At 53.9% G+C, this 17795-nt stretch overlaps 2 protein-coding genes across 2 annotated transcripts; both read left to right on the forward strand.

Moving 5' to 3' along the window:
• Positions 1-2858: 2858 nt before the first annotated feature.
• BDZ83DRAFT_569743 (cytidylyltransferase) lies at positions 2859-4587 on the forward strand (the record flags this gene model as incomplete). The annotated part of the gene is made up of 4 exons (XM_060504223.1): positions 2859-3394; positions 3503-3853; positions 3956-4358; positions 4450-4587. The coding sequence occupies 4 exons, from the start codon at positions 2859-2861 to the stop codon at positions 4585-4587; spliced, it is 1428 nt and encodes a 475-aa protein (XP_060368765.1).
• Positions 4588-13795: 9208 nt separating this feature from the next.
• Positions 13796-17191, forward strand: BDZ83DRAFT_716777 (uncharacterized protein; the record flags this gene model as incomplete). The annotated part of the gene is made up of 6 exons (XM_060511877.1): positions 13796-14293; positions 14350-14375; positions 14435-14539; positions 14596-15760; positions 15828-15947; positions 16088-17191. 6 exons carry the CDS (start codon positions 13796-13798, stop codon positions 17189-17191), a joined length of 3018 nt encoding a protein of 1005 aa, XP_060368766.1.
• Positions 17192-17795: the final 604 nt, after the last annotated feature.

Genomic DNA, 17795 nt, shown 5'->3' on the forward strand with positions numbered 1-17795 from the left:
GTTGAGATAAAGTCAGGAGCTAGTGAGAATCATGCAACGTGAGAGGTAGTCGAAGAGAGGTAGCTCTCACGGGAGTCAGACGGTTTTGTCTTCCATCTCATCAACTCTTGCCCTGAACCTGCCCCCCTCAGTCACCTCATCACAGGGGACTTCCACTTACAGCTATATCGACCTTGATGGCCAGCTACTAAGGGCTATGAAGCCAATGATAAGCAGAGGTGGTGGCCGTGATCCCTGTCCGGGGTGTTTCTGATGGCTCCATCTCAGCGCTGGGAACCTTGATGGCCAATTGAATGGAGCAGAATGAGGCAATGGCGGCGGGGAGAACGATTCATGAGTGAGACGCATTTATCGTGAAAATGACATCTCGCAAGCAGAATGAAGAGAGATCGAACTTGTTTTATCAATCGTGGAAAGAACATTCAAAATGTGTCCTAGACACAAAGATCAGCCAGGGCACACTAGACTCTCTTACATGACCCTCGCGGTGGCCAACCCATTGCCACGTCAATGATTTGCTATAACCACATGCCTAAGAAGCCGAATTCTAGGACTCAAGCATCTCTGATAAGCATGGCCTAGCTGTTTTGGGAGTGGGCGCATTCTGGATCGCCTGGGCAGGACACGGCGTGTTGCCGGACATTGACCCGAATCGGTGCTCCGCATTGCCCCACAACCGGCTATCACCCGGGAACCCACTCATTCCGATCACCGGTCACTCGGCCAGCTGGCTGTCTCCGGCTGTACCAGTTCGCCCAGTTTCTACGCCGACCCGACCGGAGTCACTTCACGGGCCAGAATTACTGAATAGAGCCATGCCAATTGAATGATCTAAAATTGCGAATCAGCAACCGATTCATGCAGCGGATGTATCCCAGCCAGGTGGGTCGAGCATGGAGACGCATTAACCATTTGCTGTTCCATTTGATATACAGACCTTGTCCGCATAATTGCCCATTTCAGTGCTTTGAGTAAGTAGGTCAAGTAAGGTAGGAAATATGGCGTCGTCAATGACTTGGAATATTACAGCAGTGGTGCTCCTGTCACCACAGCCAACTCGGAATGATCCGGGGTTCAACCGAACTACCACGTGTCGACTTGTCGCGTCTTTTTTGGCTCTCCCATTTGGCAGGCGTGCAAGTGACAACTGGCAGTTTTGGCTTCAGAAACGGTACGTATTCTTTCCAGTCCCAGGACAGAGAGCTCCTTCTCCGTGCGGCCGTGCCCCCCTTCCTCCACATGAAAGAACCCACATCCTCCCCAACAGAAATCTCGTCATCCCTGCCGGGCAGAATTGACCCGCAAGAGCATTTTTTCGCGTCCATTTGGTATCCAGCCATTGGCTCGTGTCAGCCAAGCCACGACGTCCTTTCTTCCTGGATTCTCTCTGGCAAGTAGCTCCTCCCTCGACGTAATTGTGCAGTGCATAGCTCAGTTCAGCCACACAGCACGATGACGCCACTACCTTGCACAAAGCTGGCAATTACGACAGAATCCGCCTCCTAAACCAGCAAGACCAGCTGTGCAGGGAAGATGAGGGAGGAAGCACCAGCTGCACAAGCTTGGAGCCACAGCACAAGCCGCAAATTTCCCATCGGGGTGTTCTTGCTCTCCATCCCGTCACCCTCGACCCCCCCTGCTCCTACCTATACTGCGTATGGCATGCCCCATGCTCCTCTAACGAACAATGGACGCGGACAGGGAATAAATGCGTGCCCCGGAATTCTTTCAGAGCGTTGGAAATAGGAGGGGGTGTATGCTAAGGTATTTCTGAGTTCTTTTTTGGTGCTGGAATCTTGAGGCAGGCTCGCATAGAAATTGTAACCGTGTTTTTGTGTATGGCCAAATCTCGATGAGCATCGTGGCATTTTCCCAAGTCGTGACACGCGACTGTGGTCTAGACTGAGTAGATATGAAGGAAGGGCGCTATCCAACAAACCAAAGGATCCAAGCTCAGAATCACAACTTCAAGAAAAAGAAGCTCTTGTTTGATACTAGACAACCTACCCGCGCTTCACGAAGCTTCAAGTTCTACATCGCAGCAGCTCAGCTACCTAAGTTGACACTCTTGATCCATCATCAAGTAACCAGCCAGGGCCAACCTTAAAAAAAGTTTCAATCCCGTGGTCCGCGTCCCCCCGACCGGACAAGACGCTCCTCCCCCCACTAGCTGCAGGTCTGGTTCCGTCGGGTATCATCATATGCGCATCTGCCTCCTCTTGCCTTCGCAATCTCTCAATCACCCGAGCACCTCCTCCTACTGGACTGGACTGGCCTTGCCATAACCGCGTAAGTGTACACCGACTACCAACTTAACGCCTTCCCTCCTCTTTCGTGTCCCAGCGCCCTGCCCATCAAGCATCGGGTATTCTGCAGCTCTGCTTCGTTGGCACTTTGCACCAAACAGGAGCCGTGTCTACTTCCCCCCCTTGCCCTGTCCCGTCTGTCTGTCCATCTAGTCTGTCCTGTCCTGTCCTCGCCTTTCCGTCTTTTGCCCACGGCATCATAATCATCATCATCATTGCCTTACCCACCCCTCCTAACATTTCTAAACCAAGGCACGACACCCACACCTTTGGGAAATCTAGAAACCCAGCTCCAACTTCTCCCGAGCCGAGACACCTACCAACCTGCAAATCCAACTTTCCCATACCCTACGACATAGTACGCCGATCTACAGGGAACACCTCGCTCGACCCATACAAACCCCCTTCCTTACCTAAGTTGCAACTAGCAAGTTCACGCGGGAGGACACCAGAGACGGCTGCTGCTTGACGACACATACTACCTCACCACCACCACCAGCCAGCACAAGCACCTTCCTACGCAACCTAACCCCTCGCACAAATAAAGACACCATGTCTTCTCCCTCAGGTTCCTCGGCCGCAGGCAAGCGGAAACGTACCAACGCGACGAACCCCACCAACATGCCCGACGTCGCCGACACAGTCGACGCCGCCCTCCAGGCCTCGTCGCGAGATGCCTCGGGCGAGGAGGGTGACAGTACCGCTCCCGAGTCCGGCCGTATCGCCGGCCACCGCAAGACCGACTCCACATCCGCCGGCCACCCTCCTAAGAGGCAACGTGCCAACTCGGAGCGTTCTCACGAGACGAGCTCCAACAACCAGCAGACCGCTGCCGCCGCGCAGGACCACTCCCTCGACCCGGGTGAACCCAGCGACACCACCGAGGCCAGCGTCGATATTGCCGAGCGCGTCGGCCGCAAGAACAGCCGCAAGCAGGTCTCGATAAAGGAGGACGAGAAGGATGAGGCCATGCCACCCCCGCCCACTGGCAAGCTCACGCACCCCGTGGGCTTTAGAACCAACGACCCTCCTGCTGGCAGGGCCGTCAGGGTCTATGCCGACGGAGTCTTTGATCTCTTCCATCTGGGGTAAGTCTGAGCTGCTTCGGAAGACAATGGAGCTCGCTTCCAATGTGTCTTCCTCTTCCCCCCTTGGCAAGGAACTTGATCATACTGATTCTCTTGCTCCTCTCGCAGTCACATGCGCCAGCTCGAGCAGGCGAAGAAGGCCTTCCCCGATACCTACCTCATCGTCGGCGTCACTGGTGACGCCGAGACGCACAAGCGCAAGGGTCTGACGGTCCTCTCTGGCGCCGAGCGCGCAGAGACTGTCCGGCATTGCAAGTGGGTGGACGAGGTTATTGAGAGCTGTCCGTGGATCGTCACGCCCGACTTCCTTGACGAGCACAAGATCGACTACGTTGCCCACGACGACCTGCCCTACGGTGCCGACGAAGGCGACGATATTTACAGGCCCATCAAGGAGGCTGGAAAGTTCCTCGTAACCCAGCGCACGGAAGGTGTCAGCACGACAGGTATCATTACCAAGTACGTTCAAACCCCTCATATTATCTCTTCGTCCTTTTCGTCTCTGTACTGCTGCTTGGAGGTTATGGCTCTGAAAAAACGACTAACAGCTGCCCTATCCAGGATCGTCCGCGATTACGAAAAGTACATTGCTCGTCAGTTCAAGCGCGGCACGTCGCGCCAAGAGCTCAACGTCAGCTGGATCAAGAAGAACGAGCTCGACCTCAAGCGCCACGTCCAGGAACTGCGCGATAACATCCGCACGAACTGGTCCACTACCGGCCAGGAGCTCTCTCGCGAGCTGCGCCAGTTCTGGCCCGCCTCCCGGCCGCAGTCCCCCGCACCCTCCGCTCGCACCGCCTACATCCAGAACGGTGACCTGCTGGCCGCCGCAAACGCCAACGCGAGCAAGTCCCGCCTCAGCGTCGAGATACCGACCACGCCTGGTGGCACGCCCGCCGCGACGCAGTCCAATGACTTTATCACGGGTTACGCATTGGGTCTCGTCGGTGGCGTCCGCTCATGGGTACGTTTCCCCCCATCTTCGTCTGCATTGGAAATGCCGCCAGAAAAAAATCCTTCATTTTAGACGCCCTAGCTAACAACGTGACACGCAGATGACCAAGAGCAAGCGAAGCGATCAAGACAGCCCCAGCCGTCGCAACAGCGACGACGAGTCAGAGAGCGACGGTAAGAGCCCCCGTGGCCGGGTCGTTCCTCAACAGTCTGCCGCCGCCACGGCCAGCACCTCATAATTCACCGAGATCATACTCCCTCAAACCTAATTACTATTACACCGGGTGGGGGAGAGAGAAAGAGAGATTGGGGAGGAAAACGATCGGACTTGGATGGTCTACACAAAAACGAAAGAGAATGATGCTGGAACACACACGCCCACGCAACCCCACGTTTTGACTGACTACCTGCTGTTGTACTTATTATTGTTGGGCACTCTTCGTCGTCGAAAAAAGAAGAGAATGGCGTTTTGAGAGTGTCTTGTTACGTTACCCGGAGAGGGCAGCTCTGTTGCAAAGGCCCTCTCTCTCTTGGTTATTTTATTGCATAGAGATCTGCTACTATTACCACATAGCTAACTTATCCTCCACGAAAAGAAAACCTCAAATTGTCGAAATTATAATCAAGCCGCATGCTTATCCATCTAGCTCTATGAAGCGAGCTGCCTAGCTTGGGCAGGAGAAGTCGTAAGCAAGGACCAGAGTGAGATATTCGGCTGCTTAGAGACTTTGCTTCAGCAAAATAGATGGCTGTGTTGCCCTTCCTTTCTTCATGAGTTATCTCAAGTCGCCATCGGTAGCTACATAGCCAAGGCACTCAAGTCTCAAAGGCACTCAAGTCTCACGTAACCACGAAGCCCCGGTTGAACTCAAGAAAAAAAGGGAAATGCGTGTCATATTCGAGAGGCAAAAGATTCGGGGTTCGCAAATCATCCCAACTTCTGGACCAGAGCTTGTGATGCCGGGATAGACCTGGCTCGTAAAGCTACCTCGGCCGTTGAACTCCTTCCCGCTCCTACCCTTTTTTCCTCCCGCTGATTTACGTACCTACTTAGCAAAGGTCACCTCCTCGCGCGCGCCCACATACACAGTGACCTCGCGAATCGGGGCGGTGACCGACTCCTGCTCCGTGCTGTGCCATTGTGGTTTAACACTTTCTACTGGCCCCCAAGATTTAACCGCCGCGAACTTTTGACTACATTTCCATCACATATAGTGGTGATTCATTCACATGATGTGACGGACATAACGTGGCGGACATGATGTGACGAGCATGAGATAAATGCCATCACGCTTCTGCCTTACCACAGCGTCCTTGGCTTAGAGCTGTTCGCCACATCCGATATGCGTCTGCCTTGACGCCCGCGGGCAGCTGCCGGATCGTGGATTCCTTTCAAGAAGGGCAGGGGTAGGCGTGGTGTATAACGTCGTCCTTGATCGTCTCTCCACAGGGTAAACACAGTTGGCGTACAGTAACATTCGTACCAGCAGAGCTCCTCTGGGCTGATTAGTTGGGGGCGTGCCCATACTCACGGGATCTAGGTCTTTGTTTCAAGTAGACTGACATGAGGCGTTGGCAGCCCGTTAACCCGTCATCTTTAGCGGATGGGCCCGTCCAGGCCGCTAGGCGCATCGTGAGGCTGAATTTCCCCCCGTGCCAACGTTCGTGGCTTTGATTGACAGGACGCGATCCTCGTCTAACGTCACGGTTCGTCGCATGATTCGCACTCACTTGCTGCTAGAAAGGCAAGAGTATGGTTCGCCGGATACCTCCCTTCCTAAGTTGGAGCATCAAGTGTGCCGGGGTTCGCCTCGGGACATCACTATCCAGGTAAGGACCGGGTCAAGCACCCGGGTTGCGAAGTGGCGATAGTTGCAGAGTGTAGGTTGGCACGGTGTTCCATTTCCTTCACCCTCTGGTGACGGATCAAAGGTTCCAACGGCCTTCGCACTCGCACTCGAGGCTGGCGGGTCAGCCTATCAGGGCCGAACGGGATGTGCGTTTCTCGGCCGCAAGCCAGGTCGCCCGTTCCAACTGCACGTCTCGCCAAGGGGCATGTTGGAAGCGGTAAAGACCAAATGGTGAAAGCATTCCTTGCTGATCACCGCCCGCGGGGATGGTTCGGCAACGCTACTTGCCGTATCCCCGCCATGGGACCAGCCACTGCCATGTCAAGCTCGACGTTCTTCCCCTCCAGTACAGAATCCAACCCCCTCGTGTTGTCAATGATTGGAACAAGTCAATGCCTTGCGGCCGTAGACCGAAGGGGGAATAGACTCGTGCATTTTCGAGGTCGAGAGCATCCCTTATTTTCGAACACGAGGTTTCAACGTTGCGGTTTCGTTCAGCTCTCCGTTGGGGTCCTGTTTCGACATTAAGGCACGGCGTAGATTCGCATAGTCACAAGGCTACTCGTTTCTTGCATCCCACATACTGGTTCGTGACCTGGCCAACTTTCGCCGCACTCCGACTCGAGCATGGTACCTGCATTACTGCAGCTCGGGTCCGCAAACAAAGAGCCTCCGCTACGAATCTTGAGAGCTGCTTCGACAGCTGATCCTTCGGATGTGTATGGCATCATGGGGTCCGCAGCTGTCAAGCAGGTACACTCAGCCGACGTTCGAATACGGGACATGGCGCATATTGTTACCTCCAGCGACAAGGCAGCAGCTTAGGACGCTGAGGGTTGTTGCCTCTGCAAAGGAAAAGACATTTCTTCAAGACGGAGGATGTCGGCTGCGCTAATTTTGGCGCCAGGCGCGGGGCTCGTTGTGGACAAGTTTGGATCCGAGGGCGTGAAGAACCTGGAGACCGGTAGTTGAGTGATAGTTGATAGGTTCCAGTATGAAGGTGGCGTCCGAGGGTTGGTGACTCTAGCCGCCCATGGTGGGTAATGGGGGCTGAGTTTGGCGATGTGATGTGATATGCGTGACGGGAAGGCTAAGCAGTGATCCGGTGGATAGAGGGAGTGCGGGTATCCAGAGCCGCGTCGCGTGTTACCCCACGCAGGAGGAGCGGCTTGGCTCCTTCACGGGCTTCCTACCGAGGCACTGCCCCAAGAATCTGGTGGAGTGCATCTCGAAATCTGTCTTTGATCTCAGATGAAAGAAAAGGTGCCGGTAAAGGGCAAGAGATTCCAGGTTGTAGCCCACTCCTCGGATAGCAAGGCTACGGCCCGCAGGTTGTACGCGCCATTGGCGGAAAGCTGTCGAAGGGATTTGTTAAGACCATGTGTTGAGCATGGCAAACACGCCTTAGTCCGTAGGAACACGAGGAATCCCTCGCTCCGGGCCGCTCGACAGGATCCTTCCAACGGCCGAACAGCTGCAGTGCAATTTGCGTCAGCTAGGCTACGGATCCAGTGAGGAGCACTCAAGGTTGTTCAGATGCATCGCCTGATCGAGGTCGCCTTTGCACAATATTTGATCGGGAATTTTCTTGCTTTGTCAAGGGCTCGAACCGTGTAGAGTTGGTAAAAGCCGGTTAGAGAAGGGCTCTGGATAGACAAAGCTGTTGCCGATCGGACAACGGTGCGAGTCTCTTTCTTCGGTTCTCTCGGTTGCTGAGTTGGACGGGCGCGTCGGGCGGTAAAGACATGCGCAGGCAAAGTTGACAGTCGGTCGTTGATTACGTGAAGCTGTTTGATGACTTGCAGCAAGGCAGTGTGAGTGAAGGATAGCACCACCGATAGCCTTGACGGTAGGTATGGTGCGATGAGTGTCCGTGGCTGATGCGGGTTGGCTGACATCCAACCGAGAGAAGAGCCGTGGGGTGGGTGTGTTGCTTCTACCGGAGCAAGAATGGGAGACGTGTCTGGTGAGGAGAGAACAGTCCGCGATCGTCGATCCTGGGGCTTGCTGGGCCGCCCTATGCCATGCAACAACCGTGGTGATGGGATGGGAAGAAATGCAATGCATCGTGGATCGGGCTATGTCGTGAACGCCTCAGGGCAAGGATGCTATGGTGGACTGCAGTGTGTCGTGCGACCAAATGGACACTGCAGTGGGCGTAACCGAGCTGTGCCAGATGGTTCGCAGTTGGGTCGGGAAGCGGTGCAATCCAATACTTCAGATGACAGTGGCAGAACCAACTGGTTGGATCAGGCTGCAGATGAGACCAGTGTGCAATGGCAGGGTACCAATTTGGATCCGGGCCGCCCATTTAGCTCGCTACCTGTTGCACGGAGTAGCATCCGGAGCTTAGAATATCCAGGTGGCAGATGGCAGCACTTGTCGGATTGTACCAAACATTCGAATTTCTCGATTGCAGAATGTTGCCGAGTAAGATGATATGGTGGTGGTATGTGACGAGACACGATGGGATCTTTTGCTCAAGTCTCAAGTCTCCCCTCTTTGCAAGGCGGGGAGCCGTTGGTCCTGGCGCTCCCCTGGGTTCCCATGTCCAACATGGCTAAGCAGCTGTCAACAATAACAAGATGCAAAAATTTTCATCGGTGATGTAGATCGAAAACTGGATTCCGTCGATGGGCTGGTACATGGTGGTGATGATGCGAATTTCAAGTATGGAGTCCTAGACTTGCATGGCAGAGTCAATCCGGTTCGTTTCCGCGTTCATGCTGGATGTCTAGGTCAAACGAGGCTTGAACAAATGGGGTCACCGCGGCCGTTGACAGCTTGATTTCTTTTTGGGACGAAGTTGGTGTGGTGAGACCCCTGTTCAAATGTCGTCGGTGTGATAGTCAGCCAACGGGATAAAGCCGGGAGACGGAAGTCGGCTGCTAAAAATACCATTGGGTTAAGCGCCGACCCTTGTCTTTCTTTCCCACCTCCCCTGCCTTCATATTGCCGGCCACCTTGAATCACGGAAACTCTGGCAAGCCGCAAGGCGACGATGGGCATCTTAGGTAATGAGCCTGGCAGGCACTTCCAGTGGGGACCAACTCAATTTTCACGGTCGCTGAGGTGATCCATTCCCAAGCAGTTCATTACCAAATGTCTGTACGGAGTAGAAGTGTAAATGAAGGTTCCGCCAAATAGGCCAAGACCAAAGTAGGGCAGTGTGCTGCAATGTCATGACTTAGACTTATACCGCCATTTAGGATGAACCGGGTACTTCCCGCGGGATTCTCTCCACCATGTTGAATTACATCTTGGCTGGATTATGGATGCGGCGCAGAGGTGATAGACATCGAGTTCCCTGGACAGAAAAAGTATGTAGGCAGTATACGATTGCGCCGTGAAGAAGATGCAACGGTGTGTCAGTCAAAGGGTGGTAGTAGGAATCCAGGCGCAGAGCGCCACAGAAAGCGTTGGATGAAGAAATCCGGCTCGATGTGGGCGTTGTGGACGGACGGACGGATAGTGGGCAATGATCAATGGCAAGGCATCAACGGTACCCCAAAGACACAAGGACCCAAAGACCCAAAGACGTCCATGCCCGGGCCCCAGTTCTAACCGACAAGATTGTCGGTCGCAATGCGCCTTTCCGGGATCGAAGGCGACGTTGACACCTTAAGGCAAGGTGAGGTGCAGGTGAGGTGCCTTAGGTGCGAGTTTACGTGCGAGTTTACGTGCGAGTTTATGTGCGGAACCATAGCGCGCGATGTTGGCAGGAGCGACAGTACCTCAAGGTGAGGTCGCAGCTGCCTCTATTCGAGTCCGAGCCGCCCCAGTGAGGTTCACGGGAGTCAGGTTGCTGCCTTCCATTCGGAAAATCTGCGGTCCAGCCAACCTAAAGCACCTCCGCGGCGGTAAGGTGCCGTGGGTGCGTACCTACCTTCCGCCGTACGGAGTAGCAAGTACCCAAGGACCGGTAAGGTAGGAACAATGGACCAGAGTCACAACGGTCCGGTCGATCCTTCCTCTTCCCGTCCTCGACGTGACCTTTGACAGCTTTCGTCTCTCCACCATCCAACTCGCGACCGTTTGACAACCAACTAAAGCTTGGAAACTTGCGACCGCCACTCCGAAGCTTCTTCGCGCAGAGCTCGTCGAGCTAGCTACCTTATTCAACGGATAGCTTGATTTTTGCTGCCCAAGCATGGCCATCCTTTCTCCTATCTTTCGTGGCCTTGCCAATCGTACCTACACTAGCAGAAGCGAACGTATCCCTCCCCCTCCCGGAGTCCCCCCTCATCAGCCCATCGCTTCATCACCTCATACCTTAGCTCAGCTCCGAGATATCTCATGCAGCTTCAGCTACCTTTTCCGAATCCCAAGCTCGACAAGAGTCCCAATCATGCGCCCGGGATATCGAATCCTGAAACGGACCCCATCCGCGCAAGAATCAAGATGCCCGCAACATCCCTCACCGGGAGCCAGCTCCGAGACTTAAGGTTTCGCCAGTATATTGCTCATCATCGGTCGGTCCGGCCCCCAACATGGAAAAACAAACGCATCACATCTTTCCATCTGCCCCTGAATCCTGATCTTTTCCCCCGAAAGCTGATCTGCCCGAGACCTGTGGGTCTTTACAGGGCCATCCTCCGTTACGATCCGATGCGTTTGCTGCCATGAAGCCGGTTCGGACCCCAACACTTGCGGGCATTCATATCGACGGCGGCACTAGCCACGGAAGTACAGCAACTGAAACACTGAAGAATTTCTGCCCCGACGTCGCATCTCGCGCTGCCCGTTTGTTCATCCCTTGACAATGACTGGGACCGCTGCCCCCAGCCCGCAACCGGGTCCCGTCCGTCCCTGCAGCCGGCCCAGGCCGTCGGTGTGACCCCCATTGGGACATCTCCACCGCCCATGCCGACACTCACCAAAAAGATCTTTGTGATTTTTTCTCCCTCGATAACGCACCCGAGATGCTGTGCAGCAACTTGGTCAACGTACGTACGGATACCAAGTAGCGTGCCCAGCTAGCACCTTGTTAGCGCGCCTCATTGTCACCAACGCTTAAATCCAAATTGTGGTATTGCTAAGGTACTTCCATACCTACCTTACTTATCTTTGCCGCACCACATTGATTACTTGCTGACTTGTGCTCTGCGCTCAATGTAGACATCGCTTTCGTTTCGAAATTATTATAGTAAACGACACATTTGGAAGCACAGAAACTTCATGACACCAAAATAGGTCTGCAATGACTGGCAATTCGTCCCTCGGCACACCAATGAGGCGCTGGGCTGCGCCTAAGCCCCTGCCGTCCCCGCCGATTCGGGGCTATCCCTGTCCACCGCCCTACCTCTCCCATGTTTCTCAGCGGGCCGGCTGCTGCATGGCGTTCTCTTGGTATTCGCGTCAAAGATTGACAGCAGTCAATTGCTCGGTCGCTCGCCGCCCTCACCTTGGGCGACCGATGCTGCTATTCATTACCCCACGACCATCGGCGAACCTTCCGATTATTGCTTCAATATGATCGGCCTGTTCCTCCGTGCCCGCAACTCGGAGTCTTTGACGATCCAACAAGGAAGCGGAAAATTTCAACCTCGGGAGCCCCTGAATCATGGCACAACGATGGTCAACTCCTTCAATTTACTATACTTGGGATCCTCGGTCCTCGGCCAGGTTGGCATCAAACTGTATGGCGCCCTCTACGCCAGTGTTGGTCGGGAAAACGGCTTGTCAAATGGTTCCCTAGGTCTCTGCATGAGCTATGCGCCAAAAGTTCAAAATAGACTGCAAGCACTCGGTCACAAGTACAGTACTTGTCTGTGCAGGAGCTGCTTATAGCCATTCTGGAGTCGACGGGTCACAGGACTTGTATGTATTCTCTGCCGTCACGGTGAGCAAAAGCGACCTCGATACGCAGTCAGACAGACGCGAGACACACAGCCAGTCAGAGGGTTCACGGCTCCATCTCTCCCACACAAATTGTGTAACTCGCACGCCAGTTGGCTGCTGCCTTCGCTGCCCTCCGTTACATCTCCCGCTGTTTGCTGAACTGGATCTTGGGATGGATGCCCTGCAAAGTCAAAATCCAAAAAGGGCAAGCCAGTCTAGCAGGGGTTGTTGACAGGGCAGCCGACTCATGCATGTACAGCAATGACAACGGTTTACTTTACGGTCGGGAGACTGCGCCTCATTTCGTCTGACATTTTTTTTTCTCTCGCAGAATTCTCAGTGTCTGTACAGCATTTCCCCCAGAAAAGACGCACTCACAGCCACTACTTTCCCACCACGGACGCTAGCGGCCGCTACTGTGGGAAACGGAATGACCGCGCTCCATTTGGCGCCGCTCTTTCTCTCGTATCTACACAGTGACGCCATTACCGCATGTTGCTATTCCTCATTGAGACCCCCGCGCTGTCTCCCGTTGAAATGGCGGCCTTGTTATGCAGTACAGGCATTTCCCACTACATTGCGTAGGCAGGGTCAGTAAGTCAGTAAGCGACAAGACGGGATATCTGTCTACATCCAAGGGGAAATGAAGACAAGACGTCTTGTCTGCCAGAACTGTGGGTTCCTTGGGGTCTCGCCGACATGCGACTCGGTCGATCTGGTTCAGATCTTAGACAAGAGAGGAGAGACACACACGCACACACGAACGAGACGAGACGGAGAGACAGGTTCAAAATGGAAACATGACCGTCCACATCGTCATCAACCGCGGCTACTATACATGGCCGCGGCTTTTCTTTGGGATGTGGCAGAGATCCCAGACGCGCTCATTCCGTGACATCGCGGCAATTTCATACCAAACTTGGGGAGAGACGCTGCGTGGGACCGTGGGATGGGGTCCCGTCTGCCAGCCTGAGAGGGCTGAGTCGTATGACAGGCATCTGGTAACTCTGCCAATCAACCCGAGGCCAAAGACAGTGGTGGGTGACCGAACCCCAGCTCGGCCGATACCCTTCGAAGGAGTGCCTTGCATTTTTTCGAGCAACCTCCATGTCCCTCCGTGTCCAACACCCTTGAATACCCATGTACATACACACAGCTGACAGGGGAAGCGAGGCCTCTAAGAAGAACAGCCTCCTTGAAGAGCTGACAGTTTCCTTCTTTACTCGCACCTAGACTTGCGTCTGCCTCCTCTCAATATAGCAATGTCTCCAACAAGCGGCAGCGGCAACAGCACCAGTATCTTTGTCCCTTCTCTTCGTTCAGTTCCATTGCATATCGACTCCGCTTAGAACCAACTGCTCTTTGCATCTCACCTCGACCCCCAGCCTGTTGTTGGACAGGCTGACAGTCTCCAAGAACCGCCCCCCTACCTTACCTAGGTCTTTTGCCTTGCCTTGCCTTGCCTTACCGTACCTTACCTTATCTTACTGTCTTCCATCCACCCCAGTTTAGTCCTTCATTCTACACCGACACCCCCTTCTTGGACCCTGACTGTCCCCCAATTCACACTGCGCGTCTTGATGTTTGGGGGTTGCTTCCAACTACACTCACTCGACTTCAGTCTATTCCGAGGAGAGCATTCAGCCGGGCTGTGCCTTACTAACTTTGGCTGCGTTGCTTCCTCTGCATTTTCCTCTCTGGGTGCAACCATTCTGCATCTCAGTCTGCTACACTTCCCTTTTGGGAATCTTAAACCATGGCCAGCCTCCAAGATATCATGAACGTGGACGAGGACCAACTCGAATCCCACACTATTAAGAACGACCAGGTCCCGGCTCCATCAGGCAGACATCATCAACCCTACTTGGCACCAAGCGCAGTCTACAACACAGGCTATGCGACTGGTGGAGATCAAGCAGACCGTTCAAGCACACCACAAGGCACGAAGCGAAGCTCATCCTCCCGCACCTCCAAGTCGAATACCACAGGCTCGTCATCTTCATCTGCTCGACCAGTCAACACCCGTCGCAGGAGCAACGTCAGCACCGATTCCATGGAGCAACCAAACTACGGATACGGCCACGCAGGGCCCTCGAGCGGCGGTCTTGATCCCTCTGGCCAGCCCATGAGACCTTTTGGTAGCGTGCCACCGGGAGGGGAAGTTCCTGTCAAGTTGACTCCCATTACCGGCCGTGTCAGTAGGGCAAAGAAGGGTATGAAGGTTCATACATGCGACCTCTGTCGTCCTCCCAAGGTACGCCATCATGATTTCGTAAAAGTCCGTTAAAGGAATCCGCTGACTTGATTTAGACGTTCACACGCGCTGAGCATCTAAGGTAGGCTTGATGCGATAACTTTCCACCGCAGTGCTTCAACTGACAAATTTTGATATTAGACGACACCAACTAAGCCACGAAACTCCCCAGTATGGGTGCTCAATTCCGGGTTGCGATAGGGCTTTCCACCGCAAGGACCTCCTTGAGCGTCATCAGCAACGACAGTGAGTTTGGTTTCCTCATCTTTCGATCCTGGCAGAATCAACTGACTTGTAGTAAGTGAGCTCGAGGGCGACAAGGCATCGAGAAGCAGAGGAGGGAGTCAAAGTCGCCGGACCTCGGCCGCCTCTTTGGACGCAGGAGTCCGAAGCATGGGGTTACAACCTCCCTTGCTTGGATACCCTACGAGCGCCACAACACCGATTCACGGCCTCCCGATGACATCGAGTATGTCACACCCTGGTACATACCAGCCCATGAGCGGGCCAGATGTCAGCAAGTCCATGTCTCCTCACCTGGGAAATGACAACTATCGCCCTTCGTCCGGTGGTCCTGGTTACGGTGGAAGCTATTCTCTGTCCGGCCAATCCTCACAACAACCCATTCTTCAGCCTTCGAATGGCGATTTCAATACACCGCCCTCGTTTTCCTCCATCGACTACCAACCTCGCACAACTCCTGAGTACCCTTCGTTGTATCTCCAGACTTCGGGACTGGGACTGCAAACACCCGAACTTTCCCACGCTCAGGATCCCATGGGATGGCCGTCTTCAGCTTCCGACAGCACTTATTCAACGCCTTCCGATAATTCGCGACGCGCATTCTGGCCGACAGCGGGGCCAGACTGGCAAAACAACCTCCTTTCGCCTTGCCCAACAGGTGGCTACGAGACCATAGGAGCTACCGGCCCTCTGCTCTACCAATATTCGACCTCCTCCCAGCTCAGCACTCCACAGGTGTACCCGATGCTCGGCACCTCCATAACTACCTACTCTGACGAGCAGACATTCCGTGACCCTCAGCAACAGCCACGGTTCCCCAATACTGTTCGTAGCCTGACCCCGCCGGTGACATCGGCTTCGGCTCAAAGTTGTGAAACTCTAGTCACCCCGTCGACGGCACTACCATCGGACCGGATGATGAACTCATATGCCTGTTTGGGCCGTAAGGAGGTGGCGCTGGGCCTCCTACCGGTCCCGGCCCTGATGCAGGGTTCCTTGCCTATGCCTATCTGCAGAGCCATTCCCGGCTACCTCGATATCTACTGGGAAAGGTTTCACCCACATTTCCCAATCGTACATCGAAGGACTTTCGAGGCCGCGGCGGAGCAGTTTGAAGTGCTTCGTTGCGCCATGGCTGCAGTGGCGACTCAATACCTGAGTGGTAAGGAAGATCGCATCAGGGGGGATCAGCTGCATGAATATGCTTGGCAACAATCCAAACACGTAAGTTGACACGATCATACTCTATAATGAAAGTCGCTTTACTGACATGAAATTGCGGGAGGAACAGTTCCTTCAGTGGGACGTGTCTGTCATGCAAACGATTCTGCTATGTGAGTCCTTCGCGCGGTTCCGCGGCCGAAGAGCAGCCATCAGGCCATCCAAGGAATTCGAGTCCGTTTACACGCGGGTAAGTTCTCTTCCGCATTTCAATTTGACATATTTGTTCTACTTCATTTCTTCTAGCTTTAGTCTCTTTTACTTTGTGAACTTTTCTTTCAGTCATTTGGACCTCTCATCTCAGCAACAAGTTCTAAACCTCCATTCCAGGTATACGACAAGACAGACAAAGCGGCCATATTTGGCCCTGTGCCTCGGACCGGAACCAACACCGTGAGATGGCACACTTGGCTCGATGCAGAGGCTCGTCGTCGTCTTCTCTCGGCGTGCTTCGTCCTGGATATCCACAGCTCGGTTTACCTGGACCAGCCAAGAGTCCGCAACTTCGACATCACGACCGATGGCATACCACCCAACATCCCGCTCACTGGCCCATCTCAGGATCTCTGGGATGCACCTAGTGCCGACACATGGGCGGCAATGGTCTCCTCCAAGGGAGTTTCTCTGCATAACCAAACGCTTCTGTCTTTGGTCACCCCGGACATCTTGTCAAGAAGCGAAGTTGACGCACACGCCCCTTTCGACCGCTCAGTAATCCTAGCCTTCGAGGTACTATTGCTCCCCCATCGCGGAGAAGCGGCGCACATTTCTTCTTCTTCGACAGAAACACTGGAGCCGCAGACTTTCCGCATGGCCAACATATTCTCGGACTGCCCCAAGGCCAACACCTACCTGGCTCTTCACCACACCCCTCTTCATGATTTACTGGCCGTGTCAGGCGACAGTTGGATCTTCAGCCACAAGGTCCTGCAGCCTAAACAGTTCGAGGAGCACAAGAGGCGGCTCCGGGAGTGGTCCGACTCGGGCAGCGCTGCCGTCGCGTTGGTCTTTGCCTGCCGGGCTCTTCGCGCCTTCACCGATCACGGCAACTCTGAAGAAGACTCTGATGACGAAGATGACATGGATACTCGAGAAGCCGGCCGACCCCGGATGTGGAAGGACATTTCGGATTACTGGGGCATGTACGTTTGCGCCCTCATCTGCTGGGCCAACGGGCACCGCATCAACTGCGGCGAAGGAAGTCACGGCGATTCTGATAACGACGACGAGGCGCTTCAATGGATTCGCACTATTGCGAGCATGGGCGCCAAGAACGCCATGGAGACACCCTTGAAGAAGGAGGCCACAATGGTCGTGGCTCTCGTGAGAAGATGGCTCGAGGTGGATTGCCTCGGTAACCGGAGCCGACTCTATGTCGATGCAGTCGGCGTGCTGAGTAAGTTGGCCGAGGGTTGCACCTGGAAGTGGTTTTAGATGGAGATGATTGTGTGGTTGGTGGGTGGCAGGCAGCATTTTCCCCTTTTCAACATTTGGCATCAGCATTGCATACTTCACTTCGACTTTTTCCTACCATTCCTTTTTTTCATGAGTTTTTTCTTCATTTTCATTTTCATTTTCGTCTTTTTTTGCTTTTTTTTTCTTTGGCATGGCACACAGCACATTCAAGAGCAACTTGGCCAGAGGATCATAATACCTATTTGCATTGTACACTTACGACATTTATGACGGGAGGAAGAAAGCAGGTCCAGAAGAAATAGCATTTATGGGAGGACACCAGATAGAGAAATGTAGAGACGGCCTTTTTCCTTTTCGCTCATATTAATTCCTTTCACGTCTTTGCGAGTATATGACGGAGGATGTAAACATTGATGAGTCCTCCGTGTCTTTCTAGCGGTCGTAGTTCTGAGCAGAACTATTGAATATGTATATTGAGATGATGAGAATTTACCATTCGTTCCAGAACACTTTAATGACATGTGTTCAATAACCCTACCCAAATGACGAAGAGGCGGCTTCGAGATGTGAGACTTGCGGATTGTTCTTCTCAGGTAGAGACCAATTACCTTGATACTCCCTA

Source organism: Colletotrichum acutatum (assembly GCF_030867785.1).
Source record: "Colletotrichum acutatum strain CBS 112980 chromosome Unknown BDZ83scaffold_15, whole genome shotgun sequence".
In the NCBI taxonomy this organism is placed as follows: domain Eukaryota; kingdom Fungi; phylum Ascomycota; class Sordariomycetes; order Glomerellales; family Glomerellaceae; genus Colletotrichum; species Colletotrichum acutatum.